The 13,128-nt window shown below is 31.7% G+C and overlaps 2 protein-coding genes across 6 annotated transcripts in view; one reads left to right on the top strand and one right to left on the bottom strand.

Annotated features, from left to right (window-relative positions):
• LOC106465650 (rhotekin-2-like) overlaps positions 1–13,128 on the top strand; it is a 159,864-nt gene that overhangs the window by 42,324 nt on the left and 104,412 nt on the right. For all 3 annotated transcript variants that reach the window (XR_002612031.1, XM_022393589.1, XM_022393590.1), the window contains exon 4: positions 9,352–9,526. Coding sequence is in view for 2 of the 3 variants with exons in the window: in XM_022393589.1 (XP_022249297.1) it covers positions 9,352–9,526 (175 nt within the window). In the remaining variant the exon portion in view is untranslated. The remainder of the gene's footprint in view (positions 1–9,351; positions 9,527–13,128) is intronic.
• LOC111087326 overlaps positions 12,005–13,128 on the bottom strand; it is a 106,699-nt gene continuing 105,575 nt past the window's right edge. For 2 of the 3 annotated variants that reach the window (XR_002612033.1, XR_002612032.1), the window contains one exon: positions 12,005–12,039. The gene's annotated coding sequence lies outside the window, so the exon portion shown is untranslated. The remainder of the gene's footprint in view (positions 12,040–13,128) is intronic. The other variant, XR_002612034.1, reaches the window with a different exon arrangement.

The raw sequence follows: 13,128 nt of genomic DNA on the forward strand, positions 1-13,128 counted from the left end.
GTGTAGCTTTGCGCGAAATTCCAAAACAAACAAACAATATGCAACAACCATTTCTTTATTGCAGAACACAATTTTCTATAAAAGTCCTTACAACAACAACATGACTTTCATGTGAGGTTTAATTATATCTTTATTGATGTAATTTGTAAATATAGTACTAAAAAATGGAGTTCTTAAAAGGGTACCACTTTTAATATATAAAAAATTACAATTTATATCAGCACTGTCCGAATACTTCTCCCATGCAGTACATCCCTGAAAAAATCCTTTCTTTCTTAAAGAAAATGTTCACTTTTTCTAAAAAATTTTAATGAGGTATGAATACTACAATCAGTAATTACTAGCATAAACAGCTGCCCATAGGGCAATGTTTCTGATAGTACAGTGCAGAATCAAAGTTATATGTGATATTCTTGTATTGTTACTTGAATAAAATGATTAATATAGTGTCAATATTTCCAAGTATCAGTTTACTGGTTGTGATATTGTTTACTCAAAATTAATTAAAACATTAACATTTGTAATTTTTCACACTGGTTTTAAGGCTGGTGTGACTTAAGTGGGTAGAGTTTTCATTAGTGTTTACCCCATAATCAGAAAGTTGTGGATTCCATACATGCCAGTGCTTGACACAACTTCTACCAAGAACACAAATTCAGGGAAGTAAGAGGTGTGGTGTTACACACATAATACATAAACAATGTAGAAAAAGTACATTTATAGTTATTTACAATATAGAATAAAGTAAAGAATTTATAAATTCAATGTAAAAACAGATTTTTACACTTCATTCAATGTTAATGAATACAGGTATGCAATTATAAATTAGAAACATAACACAACATAATAAAACAGTAAACTTGCAAATTATTAAACACTAAAGTGGCCAAAGCAGAAATATACATAATACCCCCACAGCTGAAATAGCAAGTAAAGTTGGAGGTAATCCCCTCTAATCACCAGGCTGAACATATTTGAAGTAATAAAAAAATAATAATCAGGAGAATTGTAATGCAATTTTTTGATTGCTTGGATAGTTGGAATAATTGAAAATAGTAATAATCAAAAACCCTAATTTCAATTAGTTGATTATTTTTGTGAGATCCGACACCATTTAAGCTGAGCAAACTTGAATTAATTGAAAATAATAATTGGAAATCATAATGCCATTATTTAGGTTTATCAGAAACACTAATTTTGATTATTTGATTAGTGCGATATTTCACATGACACTAATCCATTTACTTAATGCTTATAAATAACAGATTACAGTGAGTTAATCACCAAACTCTACAGTTGTTTTCATGCTTTCTTGAAAATTTGTGAATAAGCCTTGTGATTTCTGGATTATCTGTCATTCACCTACAAACCTGTGAGCTTTTCATTAGACCAAATATCTCACCATTTGGTTGTTTTGTTTGTGAGCCTGGTCCAGTGACATTGCGAAAAATGTATGCTCCATCTTTGAAATGTGAGTTTTCAAGTTTTTTGTAATTTTTGGTTGTTTAACAGGAAGTTGTTGCATGTCTTGTATATGTACAGATGGCCATCAGGAATAGTTTGTATGATTCAATGTGAAGAACCGTGGCATGAGATTAATGAGAACGTCAATTTATATTTGGAAGCTTGCTGATCTCGGAGACTTTACAAACATTAGGGCAGCTAACTTTAATGCAAAAGTAAGTAAGTGACCAATACTTGGACTGGGGACTGTGCTCTTTTTTTATCATGGCACCATACATCAAAAGTTTTTAATTCTTCAACGTATTCATCGTAGGTTTGATGTTACCAAATGTACAGGATGGCTGCCATAATATGATGAGCTTATCTTGTATGTGTCAAATGAGCTGCTTGAAGGTATGAATTTGTTCTGCCTGATGTAGTAACATTAGCCTGAGTGAGATGTCTACCATCTACTTCTTTCCAATCAAATTTCTGCTGTTTTCCATGCTACCATTTCAATATGCAAACCATCAAACATAAGCACAAATTTACCCTCACCAAGCATATATGGTCATGTCTACTGAATGTTTTTGGTATTGCATAGAGCGACTAATTACAAACAAAAATATGGATCTCGCCTGTGTTCAAGTGTTGTACTGCATTTCATACAATAACCATTAAATGTTGCATTATTGCAAATGAATGAACTGAGTCTTCAAATTGTGGCAATAAAACACCAAAGCTTTTGGGCAGAATATTAGAGGACTGGTTATTAGATCTAGACAATTTAATTGAATATTTCTAAGAACATATTACATTGATTAGTGTCATGTAAACTAATCAATTAATCAAAATTAGGGGTTTTGATTATTACAACTCTCCAAATAATTGAAATATTGACACCAAACTCACTTGTCCCATCTTTACCATGACAAAACTACTAATGCTATCTACCACTTCACTAATTTTGAACTGTTGACCTGAAAGAAGGCAACTAGCTGACAGAACCTACTACCAACTTTTTTTTTTGCCTGTAAGTACTTTTACTCAAATGTAACTGATTAACCCTTTCACTACAAGCATTCTTTTCTGCATATGTAATGAGGTTTAATTTAATTACATTCAAAATTTAATTCAACTACTTTTTTTTTATATCATGGTATACAAATAAATTTAGCATAAAAATATAGCTAGTAATCTAAGTATTAATATCATAGAAGTTTGAAGTTGGTAATTTTATAAGGCAATATTTTCAAAAATCCTGAAATCCTAGTGTGAGAATTGTGACATTTGCTCTTTAAGTATCCCCTCTTCTCTAATTTAGTTACCACACCTCTGAGAAGTATGAAATTTAATGTAAATTACTCATTATAATGTTGTCATCATTCAGGCAAAGCAAAATTTGTATAGCCTATAATCTTATTTGGTTACAGAGCTATAAACTAGAAATCAGACCCCACTTTTCACACCCACCCATCACATCATCTCTCTCAGAAATTGCCAGTAGTTCTCTCTGAAATTTAATATTATGTTGTTTATAACCAATAGAACGTCAAAGTTTTAATCTATCAAATGATATATTATGTTGTTTGCTGTACAGAGAATTGTCTATTTCACGTCAAGTTCAAATTTTATTCTCACTGGAAACACATAGATGAGCTTAGCTGAATTTTTAATGGCTCTTTTGTCATGCAGTTTCTAATTTGTGATAGTTATAGAACATTGTCTGCTTTGTGCATGTTATTATTCTGTCCCCTTTGGTATATTATTTCATTAAATAAAAAATTACTGCATTAGTACCATTAGTATAAGAAAGTGGATTTTTAAGTTTAATCAACAGTCGATAACACAAAACAACAAGACACAAGTACTATATTTCTTGTTTTTCATGTTTATTCTTTATTTATTATTATAAAATTAACTAAAATGTAAAAATTACAAACTTTTTAGGTTGGATTAGGTAAAGTAAAGAATAGTAATAATAAAACTTTTTCATGAGATATGCTCTCAAGTAACCTTATGTTATGTAATTCAATAGGGTAATGTAGGCCACACATTTGCCAAGTGATTTACAACTTATGTGGTAGGAATAGCAGTGGTTGAAAGAGCAAGAAAACAATAACATTTTAAGTAGAAAAAGATATATACTGTTATGAGTTTAAAGCTATTTAGAATAAACGAAGTCATTCTAGAAAAGAAAAAAGGGTAACTTAGATTTATTTCACTTTTTTTTTGTTGATTATGAGGTTGGTCAAATTGATTAACTTCATATAGAGTTAGGGTAGAGAAAATAACATAAAATACAAAATTTTACTGAAAGAAACGTTGCAAATTTATTTAGGGGGTTTTAGAGATTATGCAAATGAAATTTGAAATTTTTCAGATGAAGAAATGTATTTTTAATCTTAAGACGAAAATCTTTTTTTACACTTGGAGCTTTCAACACTTTGACTCCTTATATTCATGGAGAGGTTTTTTGTGAAAATACTTCATTAAAAGTTTTGAATTTTTGTATCTACAAAAAGCTGATAATGGTTACTGAAAGCCTATGAAGTTTGTGAAGATACACAAAACATATTAGAAGTTATAGTATGGAAACTAAAGGTCAGTTTGGGGTCAATTTTTACGTTGAATCGACCTAGCCTGTAGCAAGAAAGTTAATGTGGTCATTGATTAATCTATTTACAAATACCACTAACTGCCCATCTGTTCTTGATGTTTTCATCGTAAGCTGATGTAGAGGTGAACAATGTAATTTTAAATTTCTCCAGGCAAGCTTAATCTCCTTGGTTGTGCATCTTTGCTCTGTGTCCTTGAGCTGAAAAAGCAACAGCTGCAGCTTATGATAATGGATGTTATGCTGGTATTGAAATGGGAAGGGGGCATTCATGTAAAAGTGTGGCAGAAGGTTCACATGTTTTGAAGAGCTGGTCCTGATAGTGATGCTGTTGACACCCACCTCATCTAGCAAAGTCAGATGCTGAAACAGTGTAATTCCAATACCATGAAATGAACTTGTTGTTGTACATGATGGGTGTGGTTTATATTGTCCACAGACTGTTGTGAAAGCTTTAATTTGCAAGTTGTTTGAAACAATTACTGAGGTTTCAGCAGTACTCTGTCATATGAGCTGCAAATCAAGTTCAATCATGTTATCAGTCAGTCACATTTTCGGGTATGTGCATACACTATTATTCCTGTGCAAATGGGAATGGTGACTCCTGACTCCAGTTGGGAAGCATAATGATAGATGATGGTTTTTAGGCATGTGCTGTTGTCATAGGCCTGGGCAATATTATCACTTACCTTTGAGGAATAACTACATCAATTAGTATCATGTAAAGTAACAGATTAATCTAAATTATGATTCAGTCAATTAATTGAAATTAATGCTTGTAATTATTACTTTTTACATTTATTCCAACAATCGATCAGTGAAAATTATAATTAAATAGGTTCTTATGAAAGTAATCAACTAATCAAAATTAGCTTTTTCAGTTATTCTGACAGTCGATTGATCAAAATTAGTTAAATTGTTGTCAAAAAATAATCAACTAATTGCAATCAGTGTTTTTGATTATGATTAAGTCAATTAATCAAAATTAATGTCTCCAACTGTTACTTTTTACATTTATTCCAACAATTAATTAATGAAAATTATAATTAAATTGATTCTCATGAAAGTCAAGAACTAATTGAAATCAGTGTTTTTGATTATTTCAACTTTCCAAATAATTGAAATATTGACAACAAACTTGCTTGTCTCATATTTGTTATGGCAAAGCTACTAAAGCTATCTGCCACGTTCACTAATTTTGAACTACTGACTAAAGGGAAGGCAGCTAGCTGGCAGCATCTGTGTCAACTCTTTTTTTTTTCTGCTTGTATGTACCATAGTTTGAGGAACACTGTACCCATTGATTAGTCAAATGTATTCAATTAATGAGGTTGCTGATCAATCTATTAGCAAATACCACTGTTTGCATCATATTTATTAATGTCTCAATTAAATCATTGTCACAAGAATAATCAACTAATTTCAATCAGTGTTTTTAATTATGATTAAGCCCATTAATCAAAATTTATGTCTCCAATTGTGTATTTTTGTAAGTTTCATTATTTCTTTGGTAGACCAAATATATCCTGTCAGTTTGTTGTGAAGGAATCTTCAAACAGAATAATTTGTCAAAAAGCCTACATACCATATGAACTGGTTGTGCTTAACACATAGCATCACTGTCATTACTCTTATTTATCAAGCCTCTTACAGAACTCTCCCTACAGCAGAAATGCAGATCAATAGAACGTCTTTCCTTTAAGGGTAAGCTTGAAGAGCTTCTCGTTCAGGCACATTGAATAAACCCCTTCTCCTTTATGAATTCCAAGTTGTCCCAGTTGCAATCAGCACATTTTCACCAAATCACTTAATTTTAATAAATGAGTGCCTATCTCATTAACTTCTTCTTTAATATGTATTACAAGTTAGGCAAGTACAATGCTATTGAACATATCATTCTACTGACTTTTGAATGGTGGTTGACTTTCCATAGTTTTGACACTGTCACATAATGATACCAAGCATTGTAGATGGTTTCTTTCATTTCGATACAAATTACATCACCTGCTATAAGTTTAACTAACAGGGTGGCAATTGATCTGTCTCTACTGTCAAGGTTAAAAGTACTTACTTGATGTAGTCCTTCAGGTTTTACAGATTCTTTGCAGAAGAAGCATTTAGTTAACTGAGTTTTGATAATTTGAAGCCTGCATGATTTATTTTTTTCCACAGTACTTATTATTCATTTGACTTGCTTTATTTTTTCCTTTGAAGAGAAGTTAACTTAGTTTCATTGTAGTTGTTTTTACAAGCCTTTTGCCATTTTGCTTTTCCTTTTGCAACTGTTGTACTAAGATCATCACCTATGTTCAATGGATGAAGTCTGGTAATTTTCCATTCTCATGAAAATTGTTCAGGTAATCTGCAAGGGTATTGTAACCTGAACTGTCTTTATGTTTGAATTCAGATGGACATATTAGTCTCTTATTTGTGAATCCTTGAAAGAAAAGGTACATTGACCTGCCTATATCCATCACATTTGAAGCATTTCTGTGTTTGAGCATGTCAGCATGAAGTTGAACAGTTGGCTTCATTGTAATCATATAATCAAATGAACTAGCTCCACATGTAACCTGAAAGCCAAAGGAATATAACTATGCTGTCACTCTGTCAAACCACTTACAGATTCTTTCGCTCTCTTGTACAGCTGCTGCAATCATCACTATTACAACTGTCCGAGATCATTACATTGTATCATAACTGTTCACTCTTAAGAAACAGACCTGCAGTGATATCACACTTTTCAAATGTTACTGTACCAGAGAGTGAATGGAGTAAAAAGTATTTTAATAATAACCTACAATGACAATCTTGGTCACAACACTAAAATGTTACTTTTTAACTAATCTATGGTTTCAAGTACACTTATATTTGACAATTTCTGCTTGAGGGTTGTTAAATGAAAAATAACTTCAAAGCTGATAGTAAAAGAAAACAAGTGAGAAAAATCATATCTTTAGTTATTAAAATGTTGATAATGTTACTAAATTACTGGCCAACTGGCATCTGAAGTAGATAACAAGAAAGTCAAAGCAAGAGGACAAAACAAAAGAGAGAGAGAGAAATATGGAAATACCAGAATTTTATAGTTTCGCTAAAATCTTGGTAAAGTATCCCACAAGCTCATATGTTACAAACTAGTTGTATAGGTTGCTATAGTACCTGTTTGAATAAGCTCACTGCCTAGAAGTCTGTCATGATATAACAGACTCTTTGGTTTAAATATTAGTGATTAATGTATATTTGTAAGTTAAAAGCAGATGATTGTAGAAGGTATTAATAACTAATTGGTGTTGAGAATATAGAAAGTGGCCAGACGACTATGTAATAAAGATATAAGTAGCATGAGATGAGCAGAAAGCAGCAGACAGATAGTATTAGACAGATAAAAGCAAAGAGAATATAGTTGGTGTGAAGTTAAGTAACGTAAAAGTGATAGGCCTAACGACTGACATAGGCCTAACATTTAATATATATTAGAGTGAAACTAACAGTGGAAAAGGAAATAAGAAAAAAATAAGTTTATCCCGTCAAAGCAAAATTCTAAAGTAATTGAATCAGTCTGAGTACACTTTGACAAAAGGAACATAGGATCTTCAGAAGAAAGAAGACCACGATCATAAGTGAATCACACCAGACTAATATTGCGATAGTATTAGAGAAAATAGGTTGGCTTCTCAACTGAAATTCTAAAGTAATTGAACAGGCCTAAGTGGACTTTTCACAAGAAGAGGAGAACTATACACATACTGATATAACATTTATGATATGCTTATATTCTCTCTAGTGTGAATACTTTATTCTACATGCATTTAATTTTTTCGAATATTTATTGTTTGAAAACAACTAAAGTGTGTGCTGTTTATTCATCATTGAATTTATCACTAACAAGTCACAGACACCTACTGTAGAAGAATCCTAAGCCCAACAACAACATGGTATGTATTTATACTATTAAACAATATAATTAAAGCCATTTATTTCGACAATTGTCAAAAACAAGAACTTGTATATATTATATTATTTTCTTTAATCTGACAATTGGTGAGCCACAGCCAGGATTGTACAGTGGTAAATGGCGATAGAAGAAAACGTGAACGACAGCAGAAAGAAATAGGCCTATCTATATACACACACAACTGTAGTAGTAATGAAAATAGTATAGAGATTAAAATTCTTATCCTTCATCTTATTTCTTTGGGGAAATGACAATTATCCCAAGCATGCAACAATTATGGTGAAACAATACGTGGAAGTAATAATAAGCTGATAAAATACTTGCAGTTAGGCTTGGCTTGTACAAAATACCAATATGAATATTTATTAAGACTGCAGAGGCTTATATGGAAACTGAGAAGATTAAATACCAACCAATCAAGTTTGCTGAATTCTAGAGAGTAATGTGGGACACATATCGATATTTCACACTCCCACATTGATATAATCATTGTGTACTGCTCTGTTTAAATGAAATACAAAATACTAGTACATTGTACAACTTCACTTTTCTATTTTTTCTTATAACATACTATACTAATAATAAATTTGCCACTATGCTGAAATTATTCATTAATTATAATTCCAGTTTGTTTATCACCTGTGCATTTCCATAATTATTTCCAATACTGTATACACCTATAGTATATTGGTAAATCAAGTCATTTTGTTGTATCAGTACAGGATTTGAAAATTTTCAGGACAAAAAATCCTCATTAAATTAGTGTTAAGACTTGGTTATTTCATGTTTCCCAACATTCTGGAACATTATATTGTAACCCAGTTAGTTGTCATGAGAGCTAGCTAAACTGAATATATAGAAAATCAAATTTGGTTCAACTGTACTTTGTCCTTATCTGTGATTACACTACAAACTGGAAGATGATGTGTGTTGAAGGTCTAATGATGTACCATGTTTGAGTTCAAGAATAATTTAATCCTGGTTCTTTGGTTGATAAAGCATCTCCAGTGAGAGCCGCAATCAATGCAGATTTTTTTAACATCATGTTAGGCCATTATATTGTTACTAAATCCAGTTAATACATCTGCATTCTTTCTTTGCATCATATAGTGTATTTATAAACTACTATTTTATCAAACCCAGCTAATCTTGATATATATAATATCTCTTCTTTATAAAATCTAATTAATATTGATATACATCAGACTAGTGTATTATCTAACAATTTTATAAAAACATGAAATATGAAACAACTACAACATAATGTTTTTGGTATGCTCAAAGATTTAATTGATCACTATACTTCAGTATTATGTACTCTTCCCTCCAACAGATATCCGAATGCCACTGATATGGAAAGATAGTGATCACTTCAAGAATAAAGGAGATTACAGAAGGTTTGGTGTCTTCTGTCTACTTAAAATTGGAAGCAAGATAGCTGATACAGAAGTAGTTTGGAATGTTGATCGTAATATGACGGATATCTCCTTTGGCAGTGTGTCAGTTTTGTAAGTTTAAATTTTTTAGCATATGTCTTCATGCTACTAATTCATTTATTCTTAATGCCATCTATGCTGTTAGTTTTACTTTATTAAGTTAATTAAGATTTTATGTTAAAAAGTGTAATTTATCAATGTTAACTATATAAAATGTTAAGAAAGATGAGTGTTTTGCACTGAATTTTACATTTTGTGTTTCAATAATAGCAAAAATCAAGGGATGACTCATTAACTGTCTCAACATAAGGTCGGTTGAAGTGACTGACCTCTTAACCACTTTTTACTTGTTATAGTTTCCATACTATGTGTATCTTCACAAAATTTGGCAAACAAAAAAGCATTTTTTAATGAAGTATTTACTGAGGATTTGTGAATATATTAGATCTTTCTTTGACTAGTCCAAGTGCAAAGTGAATTTTAAATTATGATTAAAAATACTTCTCTTTGTCTCAAAATTCTCAAATCTTATTTGTGTAATCTCCAAAACCTCTTAAATAAATATAAAGCCTTTTTTCTTCAGTAAATCTTTATATTTTTATCTGTTGTTATCTCTATCCTAACAATATATTTGATTATTCAGCCAGTAGACAAATCATTAAAGTACAATGAAAAGAAAAGTTCTAAAATCAGAAATCAAATGAGCAGCTGTGCTCTTGTTTCGTTATTTGTTATGAAGTTTTTCGACGTCCTTGTCTTGAGAGTTTAAAATGCTAAACAATTCACATTTATTTTCTGTGTTTATTTTCACTGTCAATGACTGAAATAGAAATATGTTGAAAATAAAGTAACAAATCACCACTTGTGTCCTTAGACTGTTTACGTGCCACTGTAATACAATACTCTTAAGAGCAACAAAGCACACATGAATAAATAAGTTGACTTGAACCCTGCTCTGAGAATGCGATGTGAAATTTACTCTTAAGAGCAACAAAGCACACATGAATAAATAAGTTGACTTGAACCCTGCTCTGAGAATGCGATGTGAAATTTATCAGCTTATATATCCTACAGTGTTTACAATGAGAATCCCCCAGAGTAATGATATTGTTCTTTGAATTTGTGAAAATGTTTATTATATGGTTTAAAGCCTTTTGGGATGTTTGGAATTTAGTGGTATACTGTATAAGTATACAAAGATGTTATTTGTGTGCATGTTATGAAATTCTATTTCCATTTCAGCAAACTTATTCATAAACCAATAAATACTATTTATTCACAAATGCTTAAATTTTAGTTATTTTTATTAAAACATAGAAAATATATAAAAAAAATACTTTAAAAAACAAAGATTTAGAGTACTTACAGTTTTATGAGATTGTGTGCACATGCCTCATATGTACTAAGCTTCACCATGAGCCTCATTTATTCTTCCGAGTGGAAGGTAAAGAGATATTAATTTTTGTAGGCTTCAAATATGCATTTTAGAAAACAAAATAATCATCAGATTTCTATATTAGTGCACATAAAACCTCTGTCTTTTATCTTAGTTTCTATACAATCCATATATGATCAACAACATAGTCATTACACTTCAGTAGTTTTGGTAAAATTATGACTTAATGCTTCAAGCTAGTTACATACGACTGTCAGATTTAAGTACACGGGAAACTGCTCTTTCTCATGATAGTAACAAAAGAAGTAGGTGGGACTAGACAAGAGGTTTCAAAAGAATGGAGTAGTGGGAGGAGCCACTCTACTAGATTGTCTAAATATATTGACATCTCAGCAAATCAAAGAGGTGGGAGGTTCTTAATTTATATTCTAGCTTGTCTGTATCTCAAAATTGAGTATCTAATTCATTAACCATTGTAATGTAATCTTGTATATATTGCGAACCGTAGTGTCTGTCCGAGCTTTCATCTGTCTCCTACTCAAAAAGCTGTGCATGCAGGTAAAGCTCAACATTCACTTTTGAAATGATTGGAGAACAGGCATGAATAATGTTGATGCCAAATTTTATTTCACGAGCAGGATATTCAGCATTAAATTGTTAGGAATTGATCACACTATCATTCACATTTCAAAATGTAATGTATCTTAAAGAATACAAATGTAGATTTACTGTATGTTACTGTTCAGCGGCTCTTAGCATGACAGAAATGCTCAACAATTACTTTTTGCATTGGGTGGTATAAGTAGCTCAGAGCTTTGGCTCTGAGTGAAACCAAGAGTGCAACATATTTAACTTTTTTAAAGCCCATGAAATAACTTAAATTGACAGATTAACTTAAACTTTTTCTTTCATTGGGGATGAGTACTTTTGCTAGATTAAATTAAACTTTCCCCATCACTGAGCATGAATACTTTTGCATGTAAAATATAAACTGATCAATAAGACAATAGGAGGTTCTTTGTGAGAAACAAAAATTGATATTTACAATTTTTTCTTTATATATCCCACAAAACATGCTCGTCCTTTCCAAAGGGGAAGGCTGTCAAGTGGGTTGCATCCTTGATGTAAGAAACAGCTTTAGAAACGATGGCAGAGCAAGATTTGCCATCGGCTCGACGGTCCGCAAGGACTATGGGAAACAAAAAAAATAAATAAATATCCTTTTAAATTAAGAAAGTAAAACATATATAGTATTAAAATTTGAATTATAAACTGTGTTTTAATGTCAATTCTATTGACATAAATAATAGTTATTGTTATGACAGCGGAAGTCACATGATGCTGGTGGCGTGTGCGAGAAGTTTCTCGAATGATCGTGAATCTCCTAGTTTGTTTGGGACGCCTCTTTTTTAGTATATAAGCCCAGCAAATAAAAGAAGAGATGCAGATAGATTGAAGATATAGATAATTGAGTCAAGCGAACAGTAGGCACCGTAAGTAAAGTGTGTGAATCACTGTGATTTATAGCATGTGTTATAAAAGTTGTTAAGTGTATTACAAAGTTGTATCAAGAAAGAATAAACTAGTTTTAATTAAAAAAGGACTTGCATCGCTGAAGTTCCTCGGAAAGACTTAATACCGGAAATTATCAAACAAGCAGATACATAACAAATTGGTGTCAGAAAGTGGGATGGGAAAAAAAAAAGATGGAAAGATGGCAAATCAAACTACAGCTTAGCAGATGTAATGGCAGCAATACAAGAACAGCAACAGAAACAAGAAGAATGAGAAGATAAACAAGAAAACAGACTATAGCAGTGGTTGGAGGAGAAAGAAAATAAACAAGAGGAGAGATAACAGCAGTGGCAAGAAAACCTGCAACAGTGGCAGCTCGAACAACAAAATAAACAAGAAGAGAGATTACAGCAGTTGTTGGAGAAAAAAAAAAGGAAACAAGAAGAGATACTACAGCAGTGGCAACTGGAACAAGAAAGGAAACAAGAAGTACAACTGGAAAAGATTAGTAATTTTCAAAGTGAATTAAATACATTAAAGGATGATTTACTGTCTTTTACACAAGGAGGATATATTAGCCATGGACCTAATCAGCAGCAGACAACAGGAAGCCCCTTCCAGACCCTGCAGCTAAACCCTAATGCAGACATCTTCAGTCCTTCCAGAAGTCACATTCTAGACACGAGTGTCATCAATAGGGGTGATCTAGTATGAAGGAAGCCACAGGAATTCGATGGGAAGGCACAATGGGAAGCATATAGAG

The sequence above is a fragment of the Limulus polyphemus genome, unplaced genomic scaffold (genome assembly GCF_000517525.1).
Source record: "Limulus polyphemus unplaced genomic scaffold, Limulus_polyphemus-2.1.2 Scaffold2013, whole genome shotgun sequence".
Taxonomy (NCBI): Eukaryota; Metazoa; Arthropoda; class Merostomata; order Xiphosura; family Limulidae; genus Limulus; species Limulus polyphemus.